Consider the following 15938-nt stretch of genomic DNA (forward strand, 5'->3'; position numbering starts at 1 on the left):
TCAGCTTAAAGCACTTGTTGCAGGCTGCTGAGTTTGCATATTTTGCTGTGAAGTACAGCCAGACTTTTGACCGCTTCGCCTTGGACATTTTTAATCTGTAGCTCTGCTCTAAAAGAACGTACGTACCTGGACCCGCCTACTATCCTTGGAAACGTAAAATGATTGGCTAGAAGTGTATCACAGCTCAGGAAAAAAAGCACCGAAATAAAGCACCGAAATGTGCGCTGCTTTTCGGTCTGGTTACTACCGTTTATATGGCACCGGACACCGGTGCCCATCCCTACACCTAAGATACTTTTAGGCCTTCTACCTCTTGTTCTGTCTTCCACTTCTCTGGTTTCCTTAGTTTTTGTAAGGACACCCTGAAAATACTATTTTGACAGACATAAAACACTATTTTATGTCTGCTAAATTGTGCAGAGTTGGCAAAGTACAGACTCTCTTTACTTAGAAAGTCCAGATATTTGTTTAAAAATGTAGGAAGTAAAAGTAAAAAGTTGTCAGAAAAAATCTTCTTCAGTACAGCAGCACAGTGTTTGCGCTTGGTCATTTGTTATCGTTGGCATTTTATGTAGATTCAACTTAATAAATGAGGACATGTGTTATATGTTGTTGTGACAGGCCGCTGGTAACAAAGTGCCTAAAGATACCATTTGAAAATGGGTTGTTGCTAAGTTATCTGTTATGTGTAGACAACACTGCTTCATCCTGTGAGTTTTTTTATGATGATTCATAGGGCAGTGCTAAGTGGCTAAAAAAACCCAAAAAAACATTTCTCTGCAAATGCTACAACGACTGGACTGAATCAAAGTGAAAAAGCAGCCAATGTCCTAAGAAAAAGTTCGAAACACATGGAGAACAGCTGCTCAAGAGCACTTGAAAAATGAGAACAAACTCTGGCAAAATACAAAGACGTTGGGAGTGGCTCTGGACTTTTGCACAGTACTGTAGGCACACACAGACACACACAGAGCCCCACAGGGACACAGGGTATCACTGTTCCCCTTCTAAATCCTCCTGTAATGAAGAGAAACTGGCACGAGTCTAAAAAGGTAACCATCCATTCCTTGCAGTCATTCAGCCAGGTCAGTGAATGCACCGGTTAGCAGCGGAGCGCAAAGAATGGAGTTCAATTGGCTTCTGTATTGTTTATATCAAGGAGTCTTGAAATGAGCCATATAAATGTCAATACCACTTAAATGTATGAAGATCATTTGTTTAAACAGACTTCTCATTAATCTCATCTGATTTCTGATTATTATAAAGAGCCACATCCAAGTGGACTGTGATCTGTGTGTTATTCCAAGTATCCACAGCTGGCCTGAACATTAGGGTTAGCCAATCTAGACCTGTAGTCCATCTATTTGAGATGTTGCCACACACACAGACAGAGGCAGCGTCTTTAGTTATACCTGCCTTTTATAAGAATTTTCTCATTAGATAAAGCGAAAGAAAACCTCACAAAACTTGAATATGGCTTTCTGCTGATTCTCTAATTATTTATTTAACGCTACAATACAACAGTAAATGTCCTAGTGATCTCTCATGTATGCATGGCACAAAGTAAAAGTTCCTCAGTATTTTTAATAAATGATATTTAAACATCTACAAAAATGCGAAGAAATGTTTAGCTTAAAACACGTTTCATGCTCTGTCTGATTGATGGCTCCTACCCGTTTAGCCTGGTTCATAGCTCGTTACTTGCTTTCATATCTGGGCCAACTTGGACTTCATTCCATTAAGATGAAGTGAACACACTTCACTTAAGCACATTCTGTGCGCTGCAGCTACATCTATCGCCACGCTCTCACAGACGGATCAGGCTACATACCACTGATGTTACTCTCACTCACTCGCGCACACATGGAGCATCTTACAGTTAAACTTTATTACACGACTACTATTACGTGACTAGATTACATGCCTCGCTCCTGGAGGGATCTCTGCTTGAGCACTCCAGGAGAGGTTAGCAATGGTCCCGAATCTCTTTCATTAAATCCTGATCGTAGAATGAGTTTAGCTTTAAACTGGCTTCTCTTTATTTGATTTTGGGACTTTCTGGTAGTATTTATGCAGAAATGTAGCAAACTATGAATGGTTTATACATTTTTAAGCACTGCAACTTTCAAACCAACAGTGATTTAAGATTTGATCTTTATTCCAAGTCTTACTTCATCAGCACAAAGCACTCACCGAAAGGTCACCAGTCCAAAGTAAAGCAATCACATCTGAGTCATGGTGGAAGTGACTGACTGCTTATAGTGACTTTAAAAATGCTTAAATCAGGGTGGCAGCTGTTTTGTAAGAGCTGCTCTCTGCTGCACTTTCCTTGACTTTTCCGGGGAAAGGTCATGTGCCTCGAAGGCATTCTGAGGGAAAACATCCCATGGAGCTCCCCAGAGAGAGAAAACTGTGCCCAAGAGAGCTGGTGAGATGACATGAAATGAGAAAGCAATCTTTTAAAATCCCACTTTAGTTGTTGTTCATTCCTCTGAAGACAGAAAAGGATGGGAGCCATTCAGGGGAAACCGCAGGAGGACAAAGTGTGTGAGGCAAAGTGTGTAATTTCAATGTTTGACGATATGCAAGAGCGGAAATGTACAGTGAAGTGTTTATAAAGGTGGAGGGCTTCAATTTTCAGATAAGAAGAGCTCATTTCTTCATTCCTTCTATTCTCAGTGCCCGTCTTAGCGTGCATATATGTGTGCGTGTGTGTACCTGTAGCTTTCTCAGGGTTGTTACACATGAAGCAGAGCCAGCCTCCTTCCTCCTCACTGTATCCAAACAAGTCGAAGAAGCGCACCTCTTCTAGCTGGATCTGAAGGTTGTCCAGGTCCTGAAGGCAAACGGAAAGGAAACAAATACATGGAACAACTGAGCATCTCAAATACTAAACTGTCCTATTTAAACTTTCTATCTGCTGTGATCAATAGTGACTGCCTCCATCCAAAGCAGCGGACAGTGCACAAGAGAGAGTAAGAACAGGATGCGGGCAGGGTGGAGCGGGTGGAGAGGAGTGTGAGGGATGATTTGTAACATAGAGATACCAGCAAGTGAGAAAGGGTAGATTTACAAGATGGCATGCTATGATGCATTGTTTGAGGTGTTGGCAATACCAAAAAGACAGGAGGCAGAGCTGTAGGTGCATATGTTCATACTGGGAGTGACCAGGATGGATAAGATAAGGAATGAGTACATCAGCGGGACAGCTCAGCTCCCATTTCTCTATGTAATGAGAAATATCACGGAGAGATCAGGCATCTGTGCTGAAGCAGAAGAATTTAACATTAGAGAAAACTGAGTGGTGTCCAAGATGGATCATTGGAAGCTTTGGAATCTGCATGAAAAAGGCAAAAAAACACGTACAAAAATTAGGCTCGGGCTGAATTAAAAAGAAGAAAGCAGGTAAAGGACGAGGACCAGCTGAGGACCATAAGATGACTTAGCCAAAACAGGAAGGTGAAAGTTACAACATCATTCTTAGATTTATAGTCTACATAGTATTTATTAATGCATTTAATTAATCAATTTTCACTTCTTTGTTTTTCTCACTGTTGTATATATACCTGTTTATACTCTCTCGTGTTATAAAACCCCTCGTGATTGAGCGAGTGAAAGAAAGTCAGGCACAGGTTAAAGTCCCGAAAAAAAGTTTTTTTATTTAACCCAAAAACAAAGGTGGTTAAATTATACAAAAAAATCAAAATCTTGTGCCCATAAAAGAGGTCAAAGTAACAGAAATCTACTCAAAGTTAACAACAAACAATACTGGCAACTCAAACAAACTGACCTCCCTAAATGAGACAAAGAAACTTAAATAGGGCTGATCAGCCCACAAAAACACACAAAACCTAACTGAAACTAACATAACGAACTCCATTTCCCCCCCATGATCCAGAGCTATGGAATGAGCCAATTTGCAGTTCTCCATCTAGTTCACCTCTTGGCTCATCAATCAAGGGACCGGAGCAGCTGTAACTGAGGTAACTCAAAAACAAAGAGATTAAATCATACATAAGAGTGTAACTTTAACTTTATTGTAGACTGTACTATTTTCATCCTTTATCATGCTGCTATAAAACAACAATTTCTTTTGTGGGATCCATAAAGTATCTACTTATCTAACTATCTGTCATAAATGTTAAATATATTCTTTTTAATAAAAAAGAATAAAAAACATTTCATTAAAAGATGTGTTTAAGTGGGTTAAAACAATCATGATCAAGTTCATGGAAGAATTCTTGCACTGATTGCTGCACTTTTCCGGAGCTTTTCCTGAGCTGCTGGCGTAGCTCCGGATTGCTGTTATTATTATACTCGTCACTTTGTGGTTTACATGCAACACACAGACCCTTGCACGAAAAGCACTAAAAGACCTTTCAAAGAGTTTACAGAATTACCGAATGACAGCAACGTCAGGAAGAAGGAACACGAGAAGCTCGAGAAATACCAAGGGCTCACAGAAGAACTCGAGAAGATGTGGAAGGTGAAGGCAACAGTGGTCCCAGTGGTAACCGGAGCACTCGGTGCAGTCACCCCCAGGCTGGGAAGAGTGGTTCCCACTCCCAGGAACAACATTTGAGATCTCTGTCTAGAAGAGCGCCGTCCTAGGAACAGCTAAGACACTGCGCAGGCCCCTCAAGCCCCCGGGCCCCTGGGAGAGCACCCGAGCTTGAAGGATGAACCACCCGCAGGGACGAGCGGGGGATTTTTATATATATCTATGTTTTATTTAGATTATACTAACATTCCTGTGGTTGTTAAACAGCTCAGGGCATAAGCAAATACAAAATCACACATGCATAAGGGATTCTTAACTCTAAGAAGTAGCTACTTAACAAAAATCCTGAAAATATCAACTTTGCATCTGTGTCAGAAGAGCAAACAATGGAAGACTAGACCCCCACCAGAAATCCCACAAGACCTCCTGCACATGGTAAGAGTTATACTTCACTTTGAATTCACACAAACACACTTCAGTGACACTTGACATATTTCTTTTTTTCTTCCTTGGAGAAAAACATGAAAATGATCGATCACTACCATTAGTTTTGTTTTGTTTTTTTACATATACCGTACATTTACCATAAATTTACATTATCTTTAACTAAAACCATGTTTCTGCAGTGCTGTTATGTGGTTTCCCAGATCTCTTTTATCATGATTGCACAGTTCAAATACCCCAGAAACAAACCTACCACATACACGCGGCTCCAGGATTTCTCTAAAAACAGCTCTTGCACACTGATCATCAGTAAAACTTCTGACTTCAGCAAGCAGGCTAACAAATGCAGATGGATTTAAATGACTATAAGAAAAAACTGAATGTAGCTACACTGTGCTGAGCTACTAGTGTGTTTTAATTTATCCCCCTTGATGTTAAAAAGGAAAGATGTCACATCTGATTTTTTATGTTATTACTACTTAAATGACTAAAAATGAAGGGGATTTGCCTGCAGATACAGATAAACCCAGACCATATGTGGTTTGGGAGAGACCGAACATCTGTGGGTTTACGCCAACATTAATATACTCATAACGTGCAGTGGACCGAGTGGTCTTCAGGAGATGTAAGCTTCAAAATGAACAAATGCAGAAAAAGATTTGCAAAAGAAAAGCAGGAGCGAAAGACAAGAAAGTTAGTGAAAGGATAAAAGAGAAGACGAGGAGATGAGAGTCGAATGGTATGACAAATAGGTTACCCGACTGTTTTCGCAATATACTGTTTTATACTTGTACTCTACTACACTGCAGAGGTACCAAATATGTTAGAAAATACAGTGCACATCTTCCCCCCACACGTAGTTCCACTGTGTTTCATAATTACGCTAATATGTTCCTAATATGTTGCTATCTGGAAATATAGGAGAGCGTTTATTGTTTTAACTGATTATAATATGTTAGCAGGATTTAGCTAAAGTATCTAACGTTGGCCATCTGCAGCTCCAGGCAGTATTTCCAGGAAATGTCAGTAAGCTGCACCTCTGAGCTTCAAACTGGCTCCAATGTAAACCCACAGAGGGTGTCATGACTTTTTACAGCCGTCTTTAAATAGCGTCAAAGGTGGGGTTATCTACCAAATGTTAATATAGTTAAAGAACCACTCCACCCGTTTTAAAAGGAGTGCTTATCAGGCTGTGGTAGCATTTGATTATATATTAAAAATATATGTTCATGCATTACAATTACAAATCAAATCTTGCTCTGTCAGCAGTCACACTAGTGACCTCCTTCTACTGGCAGCCATACATGCCTGTTTTCTCTTCCCATCATTCACCATTTGTCTTGGTTTTGTTTGTCTTTTCTATGTCTTTCAGATCTGCGCAGGCTTTTTAAAAGTGTTTTCTGTCTAATTTGTCCTTCTTGTTCTTGAGTGTAATCAGTGGTTTGCAGCTTGTTGTAAATCCACTGTTTTCACATTCATGAAGGCATCTCTTAATTATAGACCTTGACACTCTTACCTCCCCGAGAGTGTTCTTGACTTGGTTTGATGTTGTGAAGCTGTTTTTCGATGGGAATAATCCTGTCGGCCACTTCGGTCGCGTTTTGTGGTACTTGAGGCATTTTTTGGTGTTGCTGAGCTGCTCAGTGAATTTATTGTTTTTAGATTTAGTCAGTCCGGATTTTTTTGTTCTCACTCTCTATCACACTGACAGGTTTATTTTGTTTTTTTTCCGGCCTAACGATGGCCTGCCTCACTTGCACTGACATCTCTCTTTGGACCTCATATTTAAAATTATAGTTAAAATATATTAAACACTTTGAATCATATCAAATATCCTGAACAGCAAATGCAAAAAAACCCCCAACAAATTGTAAAATTCCTTGAATTGAAGTTGGAAGTCTGCACTTCAATCACAAATTGGTGATGTACAAAGACAAAAATACACAAACCGCCTTTGTCCAGCAAATTATGAAACTGACCTGACCTGACGGTGTTGTTCTGTGGATGGATGAGAAACCAGAACGACTCATGAATCGTGTCGTAGTTTAGACTCACCTGAATCTCGTCTTTGTTGGCTTTACAAGTGAAAAAGAAAAAGCAGAAACAGCTTTTCTACGGACCTTCAAGGAGCCAATTACTGAAATAGCTTTAACATCGTTTACCGATGACACAGCAAACCTCTGAAAAGCAGCAACTGGAGACAGAAGCAGAGAGAAGATAAAAGGACCGGCTGTGAGTCAGAGGTTGAGCAACAGTGTCTAACAGTGAATGCAAACCCGACATCTGCTGCAAAATACAAGAAGAAATGAATGACCAACAAAGAAAAATGAGTAAGATCAGATGTATTTGCTTCCAGAGCCCATTACAAGAATGCCTTAAACTCCAGCGTATGTGTCTAATCAAATTATCGCAACTGAAAGGCCGTAATGCACGGAACAAACATCCAGTATGTGTTTTCAAATGTGAGCTTTGATGCTGCTGAGGTTGGAGAGATGAATTTGCAGCCGGGCAACAGCTTGTGTGGACAAACATGGCCATGTTTGATTCATCAAGCCCCCAAAGGTGGATTCAATAAAGAGATGAAGAAACAAAGGCTGGATTATGTGCGTCTGAATGTAATCTGTCTGTCCTCGCAGAGATTTCACTAAACCCCCTTTGTGCACCTCTCTCTATCATTCCTCTCTCTCCTTTCATCATTTTGTTTAAGTTTACAATTATATTTTCATCAAGATTCGAGATTGCCAGTGCACATGGCTGACGGCAACTGCAACAATGCTCAATGTACCAAATCTGCAAAATGCGTCCTTAAGGTTGTTTTTGCCATTTAAAATCTTATCTTATTCATTTTTTTCTAACATAAATCCAGATATTCTAATAAACTGGGAATGATAAAAGATTTTTTAAGAAGCCAAACTGTTATTAACTCCAGAAATGGAGGGAAAAAATGTGGTTGATGAGGTTGTAAGAATAAAGGTGAAATTTCCGCAGAGAAAACTGAATGAGACTGAAGCAGGAAGGAGGAGGAGGGAGGGGAGTGTACGTCTGGAGAAAGGTGAGTGGATAAGAAGAGGGAGTGTTGGGAAGGGGGAGTGGAGGAGAGGCGGACTGAAGCAATAAACAGGGACGTGCTTTATTTCTGTTCCTGCGGACTTTCCTCTGCGGCTCTGTCTGGCAGGCCGGGGTCCTGACTATAAAACTCCTTTCACACGGGCACACGCAGAGGTCAGCTGTCTCCTCTCCCCTTGTTTCGTCCCCGAGCATCTTTATCTAATCACAGCCTCGGCCCCATCTTTATCTTCGAGTACCCCGCCTTCCTCCCTCCTCTCCCTCCATCAAAAGTTATCTTCACCACAGTTGTATCAACAAACTCTCACGCGCTGGGCAAACTGAGTGAAACAATACTTTTCAATCACCTCCTTCCACGGACTTTGCTCTGTCTCCTTTCGTATCTTGTGCCATGTCTTCCTCTCACTATGTAAGATAATCCCCACTCCTTAAGTTTTCTCCTCGGCAAAGTTTACTCCTTGCTAACCGCCCCTTCAGTTCCTCTCAGTTTCCTTTTCTCTTCATCTGCATCCCATCTGACCATCTTTGCTCCTCCCCACCCTTTCTGCTCCTCATTTCCTTCACTTTTATCCTTTTACATCTTTATTCTTTTAACCTTTTACTATTTTCCAACTTTATGTATTTGTAACTTGTAAAGCAAGTGTTATTAACTTGTTTAAGGTCCCCCCCCCCCTCTTGCCCTTAGGCCCTCCATCCCCCCATTTTTGCTTCCACCAGCTTTTCTCTGTGTCATAAAACTACTAACCCAAAATGTCAGAAGCTAAACACAAGCCCCTCTTAAATCACCGAAGCCTTGTAAAGCCCTACGGTCTCCCTTTAAATCTTCCTGTCAGTACGGATGTAACTGGTAACCTTTTCTGTCTCACACATATAACAGCTTTCCTTGTCCCGCGGCTCTTCTCCTTGCTGTCAAATCATGTGCGATGCTGTTTGGCTGACAGTGACAGGAGAGAAGCTGTAGATCTCATTGAGGCGGAAAGAAAGCAAAGAGGCAGTGTGATGAATGTGGATGGAGAAAAGAGTAGTGGCTCTCTTTCTCCTCCTTACTCCTCTTAAATTACACCTTTGTTTTTTTTCTTTCACCTCAACACTAATTTTGCTTGTTTTGTGTTTCCGGATCACCAAAATCGAAGCTGTCAGCATCAGCATGTTTTTACATTCTGCTAAGATAATTTAGTAGTGGTGAGCAAACTTGTTTAAGTCTACCGGTGCAGTATTTGCCACTCCCCGTCAATACTTTGCACTAAGTGCATTTTAATGTGAAGGCAGTGATCTTAACCGTAACAATTAACAGTCCATTTACACAGTATAATTTCTTTCACAGACATTTGCACTTATGCATTGTTGGAATATTGTGCTGAAACTTTGCAGACCCTTTTCTAAATTCCCAGGCCAACAAATACAGCTGTTTAATCAACGTCCACGGTGTTGTAGCTGTTCTTGGTGTTTAGTATCCTCGCCAAGAAGGCTTCAACATGCAGACTGGAGGAGTTGGGGACTGAGACACCAACTTTCTAATTGCACGCAATCTGATCTGCCTCCTGAGCCTCAACTAACTACTACCAAGATACGCAGTATACAGTAATGCACCAACTTTAGGCAGTGGTGATTATAATTGTCATTGCCACATGTAAATCGTTCTAAAGCCCAGCAGTCACAGTCACTGGGTAAGCTGGTTTTCAGAGGGTGAATGCTGTGATCCATGACCTTTTCTAAAAACTTAACCATCTCATTTTTTCTATTGCTTTTTTAAAAAGCGAGTGAAAAGGAAAGACTCAGTGTGTCGAAACAAAGAGCAAAGCACAAAGATTCAGGGTCCATGTCAGGATACGCTGTGTGGAGTATGGTGGACGTTAGCGGAAATTAACCTACGGCAAAGATTTAATGCTGGAACAATCAAAGAAAAACACAGTCCAGGCGCCATGAGGAAAAGCAAACTACAGTGGGTAGCACTAGGGAACACATTAGGGAACAATAAATACAAAAGGTAATGAAGCTACAGTGGAACAGGGAACAGATCAGGGATAACGTGACAAGCACAAAGTACAAAAGTCTACAAAAGTAAAACAGGATAAATACAACAAAATAAAATGACACGATCAAGACAAAAAATGTGGTATTTTGTAAATATAATAATAAACACAAATTCACTGTGTAATTGTGTAACTTTATTAGCAGCGTCCTCCTGAAATGCGCCAACAACATTGAGAGTAACGTCCTCCTCTCTGCCCCTTAATGCTCTCTGGTTGCTATGGTAACACATAAATATTTCTTTCAAAATAAGACACACAAATACAACACGGGAAAAGACCCAGGGAAACCGAGTTAACGTAAAAATCCTGAAAACCATCAATTTCGCACCCGAGCCTCAACTCTCGCGGCCCGGTACCAAACGACTCATGGACGGCCTGGGGGTTGGGGACCGCTGTACTAAGGTGATACACAGGGGCACAAGCGGGGAAGACTACAGGTTATACAAAACAAACATCAGGCAGAATGATCATGAACAAAACCAGAAACTGAAGCAAGGAACTAGGACTCAGTGACAGTAATAAATGTGGCACACAAGAAAATACGCTTTTAAAAGAGGGCCATAATCTGACAGGCACCTGATAAAACAGCAGTAATTGAGTGGGAAAGAGAGCTTACAGTTTTACTAACATGAAATAGTGAAAGTGAATGATCATCGTAAGTTGTAAAGTCACTGTTGTTGTTGGCACGTACAAGGGATTTCTCTGACCAAACACAACAACGAGCGTGTCAGCTGAAGCACTGTGTTATCAGCATGGCTATATGGCCCATAAATGTAAAAAATCACTGCATGTGTAGCTTCAGGGTCTGTGTTTTTATAGGCCTCCAGCTAAAACAAACAAGAGTTTAATGTGATCTAATTTAGGACTATTGAGATCATCAGGAAAGTAATTCGCTCGTGGATAATCAAATCAGACAGTGAGAGAGTGAGGTTGTTTACCCTATGGGTATGTATGTGACGCAGGTGTATAAGTGCTAAGCGCAGCTGTTTTAACATGTGGCGACATAAACGTGTCCACACACACTCCCAATTAAGTTTCCGTGATTGAACAACAAGAAAGCGACTGGGCAAAGACCGGAGAGTTCAAGGAGAAAAACCTGTTGACAAAAGAGAAAACAAAAGTTCGTCTCACGTGTGATGATTCCCAAGACTTTTGGAAAAAGATTCTGTGGACTCATAAGACAAAAACTGAACTTAGTAGAAGGTTTGAGTCCCGTTACAGCTACCATAAAACTAACACAGCAATTAAGTCAAATGTGGTGCTGGCAGTGTGATGATCTGGCGCTGACTTCCTGTAACTGATGGAACCATGAATTCTGCTCTCTACCAGAAAATCCAGAAGGAGAATGACCGACCGTCAGTTCATGACCTGAAGCTCAATCACACAGGGGTTATGCACCAAGACAATGATCCAAAACACACCAGCAAGTCCACCTCTGAATGGTTAAAACAAACAAAATGAAGGTTTTGGAGTGGCCTACTCAAAGTCCGGACTTAAATCAGATTGAGATGCTTTGGCACGACCTTAAACAGGCTGTTTATGTTGGAAAACCCTCCAGTGTGGCTGAATTAAAACAATTCTGCAAAGAAGAATTCCTCCACAGTGATGCAAAAGATGCATTGCCAGTTATCACAAACACTTGAGTGCAGCTTTTGCTGCTGCGAGTGGCACACCAAGTTATTAACGTTTAGAGGGCAGACAGGTTTGATTAAATAAATAAAATCATCATTTAAAACCTGCACTTTCTTTTTACTCAGCTTATCTTTGTCTAATGTTAAAATTTGACATGTAAGTGTGCAAAATATGCAAACAAACTAAGAACACAGGAAGAAGCCAAACACTTTTTCTCAGCACTGTAAGTGTACTTGTGTTTTTTTCTGTAAGGGCTCCATATGGGAACCACAGCTGGTTGCAACCACAACACACGTTTAGAGAAAGACAAATAACAGCTGTATTTTCTTTGTGAGCCTAATTATTTCCTAATGAGCACTTAGCTTGTCACACATAAGAAGCGACAGCACGAAGAACACCACCCATTTCCACGTTCTCACCAAACCAGACGCACATATTCACCCCCCACACCATTCCCACCCAACCCCCCTCTCGTTCAATTGCTTTTTCTCAGTGTTTCAAATCTGCAAACACACAAACAGACATGATAAAGATGAGAAGACAGGGCGAACGGAGGTCCTGTATACAAACACGTCCATTCAGTGCCTTCCATATCTAAACAAAGTGGGTGCTGACGCTTCCCTATCTTTATTTCTTTCTTTTACGCAAGCGATGACTTCATCTTCTCTGGTGGAAACAGATAGCTTTTATGAGGAAGCTGCATGATTGCGCACACACACACACACCCACACTGCGGTGGTCCAGTACCTTCTTGTGTGGGGTAGTCTGCTGTGTCATGGCCATAGAAAAGCTGTGAGCTCCTTTAAGCTGCGTCTTTTCCCAAAGAGAACCCAGTTTTTGGACACACTCGTCCCTGGTGCTGAGAGGTACGCTGGACTTACTCTAAGAGACAAAATACAAGAGCAGGAGAACAAAAACAAATTTAAAAACTGAGATATGGTTCAGATAAAGACACAAAAGACTGCGCAAGAGCGTGAAACTATCCTAGTCAGTGAAGGTTCTCAATTATTCTCCAATACGAAATGTTTAAGAAACAACATATTTCAGACCTTCAGGCAACCAAAGACCAATGACATCAGATGCACGTCTTACACTTACTAACACATTTGTGTGCTTTTACAGCGGGACATTTGGGTGCACCTGTAAATGTAACAACATGATGTGAATCCATAGATGCGGCTGTTGGCTGGTCAGGTTGAAGCAGGATTTGGCGTACAGACAGTAGTGACCCTTCAAAGGACAGGAGAACGAAAGCTTGGCCGCACAACCTCGACTGGAATCTGCATCACGAAAAGAGCAAAAATGATAAAATATTAATATTTACCAAATCATTCAAAATGATTCTCCGCATTTGCACGTGGTCTTGTGTATTTTCTTCGCTGCCTTTGGCAAACTTCGCTCAACAAACTGACGATACCAGTAATAATGGAAAATTGACAGTCTTGGTATTGGGATCAGTCTGCCAGGGCCTCCACTCCTGGCTGCCTCCCAGCACACAATGCAGGCGACCCCTACGGCACCTACGGCAGGTGCTGCGGCTGCAGTGATGCAGACGCTGTACCAGTCCCTCGTGGTGAAGAGCTAACTCTGAAGGGTGGCTGGCCTCTACCTTAGAGATAGGGTGAGAAGTTTAGCCATCCGGGAGGGGCTCAGAGGACAGCCGCTGCTCCTCCACATTGAAAGGAGCCAGTTGAAGTGGTTCGGGCATCTGAAAAGGATGCCTGCTGGGTGGGGTGTTCCGGGCATGTCCCACCGAGAGGAGGCCCCCGAGCAAACCCAGGACATGCTGGAGAGATTATATCACTCGTCCAGCTTCGGATTAGCGGAAGAAGATGGATGGATGGAAGATGGAAATGGAGTTTGTACAATTCTAATGAGTTTAAAAGTCATATTTGGTATGGACAGCTTTATTCTTCAACACAGCCTGAACTCTCTTACATTAGCTTTCTTATCATTTCTTTTTAGGAATCGTTTAAGATATTCAAAGCTCTTCCTTGGATGCTGGCTTTTCTGTTCTCTGTCAACATGGTCCCACACTGCTTCAATAGTGTTGGGGTCCAGACTCTGGGGAGGCCAATCCATGACATTGTGTGTTTGCTATCTAGGTATGCTTTCACTTCACTGCCAATAAGATACGTTCCAGATGGTATTGCATGGTGGCTCAAAATCTGATTTACATTCATAATTCCACCAGTTTTGACAAGATCCCCAACACCACTGCATGACAGAGCCTCCATCACGTTTTACAGATGAATGTAGACACTCACTGTTGTATCTCTCTCCTGACCTTTTTCTCTGCACAGTGACAAACCAGAAATTTCACATCTGGATTCATCACTCTATCAGACCTGTTGTCACTGATTTTCAGTCCAGCTCTTGTGTGAGTTGGCATACCTCAGCCTTTTCTCCCCGTCTCCCTTCCTTAACACTGGCTTCTTGCTTCCACTGAGACACGTCTGACATTTCTGATGAGGCTCTAGCAAACTGTAGATAGATCAACTGAAAGGCCAGATTTCATTTCAGATACTGTTCATCCTCTTCTGCCACTTGTTCTTTGTACTCCACTTATTCAGTTTCCCCAAATTATTTTAAGGACACACTTCATACTGCGCTCAGATCTGCCAAGTTTTCGGCTCATAGCTCTTTTTGAATCATATTGTTGGTGCAAAGATGATATTTTGTGCTTTTTCATAACTTCAGTGACAAAGAGCCTAACGATTCAATTTAAAATTGGTTGTTTGTCTGATCAGGTACAAAATCTAGTGTGAAACACAAGCCAGAAACACTTGTTTTTCAGACAAAGCCTGAAGGACTGATTAAAAATTAGTAAAAAAAAACAAAACTTTTGCACAGTGCCGTACACGAGCTCCAGTTTAGAAAGTCCTGCATTATACTAATGTACCCAGCTTTCAAACAAAAGAAAGAGAACGAGTAAGACTGACGATAACAACAGAATCCCACCCAAAAGGCATCATCTACAAACCAAGAGCAGCTCACGATGAAATCAGCAGAAAAACTCCGAGCAGCAAAGAGGCACCCTGTGAGTGCGGCATCAACAAAAAAGCATGTGGACGCAGCGTGTTTTTACTGTGTCCATGTGCATGTGCAGACATGCAGAATATATGTTTGGACTGAGCGCTCAAGCGCACTCTTCTGTGTAATCCTCATCCTGTGAGATGAAGGGTCAGCAGCTCGTGGGAAGGTCAGCCAGGAGCATGATGACATCATCCAGCTGAGACCACCCGTGACATCATAGGCTGCGAGCCTTTGGGTGGATTCTCATTGCCAGCAGGACCAAATACTAAGCCATCAAACTCAAAGTACACAACTGCTGGTTATATTTACATTCACCTTCAGATTTAATCAATTAACCAGAGGCCAAAGGAGGAGTTTGTTATTTTCTGTCTTGTTTCCTGTTTTCATGTGTGTGTAATGTGTGGGTGCCGTTTGACTCTTGGCTGCCTCTCAGATAAAATGACATTAAGGCCAAAGGCGGAGCAATAACATCCTCACGTGTCAATCAAAATATCACCACCTCCTGTGCTGTATCGGGTACGCATCTGGTTTTCTGTGTTTTTCATCATGAATATGGTGAAAAGAATAATGCCTCACTACAACCTTGTGTCTGTGGTTGGCTCAGAGAAAGGAGTACACACTGGAATATCATGTCTAACTGTTTACTTAAACTGCAGTAATATGCATATGATAACATGTATTGTTGAATGTGCTGTGTAGGCTCTGGGAGCTCTCGTTGTCCAGCTAAATGCGTTTCTTTCTAAATGCGCTCATTTTGTAAAACAAGTCCACATGATGCGTTTTTATTACTTACGTCACATTAGGATTTATCATCGTAGGAGGGGCTGGGTCGAGTTAAAAAACGTTTGGATATGCAAAAGGTGATGACAAGAGCCGCTAAAAGATGGCAGTGAAGGCTTAATCCAAGTGAACCGAATCGAATTGGAAAACTGAAAATAAGCAGAAATGATCTGAACTGAATGAAAATAAAGCACCAAATCCCTAAATATGAGAAGAAGGTGTGCGGAATTGTGAAAATGGATTGGAAAGTTTCAGAAAATGGATTAGATTAGTTTAAGCGGTTTCTTGTTTCTTGCTTATTTGAACTGGTTGAACTGGTGTTTTGATTCTACCTGAACTCCAAGCACAAAAGTAGGAAAGTGCTCATCATTCACGCTCACCAAAACTGCTCCCATGCATACGTGTGCTTCTTGCAAACATCCTACATATGCATACCATTCATCTGT

At 41.5% G+C, this 15938-nt stretch overlaps 1 protein-coding gene across 6 annotated transcripts in view; it reads right to left on the reverse strand.

Moving 5' to 3' along the window:
* Positions 1-15938, reverse strand: part of veph1 (ventricular zone expressed PH domain-containing 1) — a 91001-nt gene that overhangs the window by 17801 nt on the left and 57262 nt on the right. For 5 of the 6 annotated variants that reach the window (XR_014270617.1, XM_082501780.1, XM_082501778.1 and 2 more), the window contains 3 exons: positions 12817-12956; positions 12424-12558; positions 2719-2836 (listed from right to left, as the gene is read on the reverse strand). Coding sequence is in view for 5 of the 6 variants with exons in the window: in XM_082501780.1 (XP_082357906.1) it covers positions 2719-2836; positions 12424-12558; positions 12817-12956 (393 nt within the window). In the remaining variant the exon portion in view is untranslated. Of the gene's footprint in view, positions 1-1497; positions 2426-2718; positions 2837-12423; positions 12559-12816; positions 12957-15938 lie in introns of those variants that run through there. The other variant, XM_082501781.1, reaches the window with a different exon arrangement.

Source organism: Aulonocara stuartgranti (assembly GCF_965226115.1).
Source record: "Aulonocara stuartgranti genome assembly, chromosome: 14".
Classification (NCBI taxonomy): Eukaryota; Metazoa; Chordata; class Actinopteri; order Cichliformes; family Cichlidae; genus Aulonocara; species Aulonocara stuartgranti.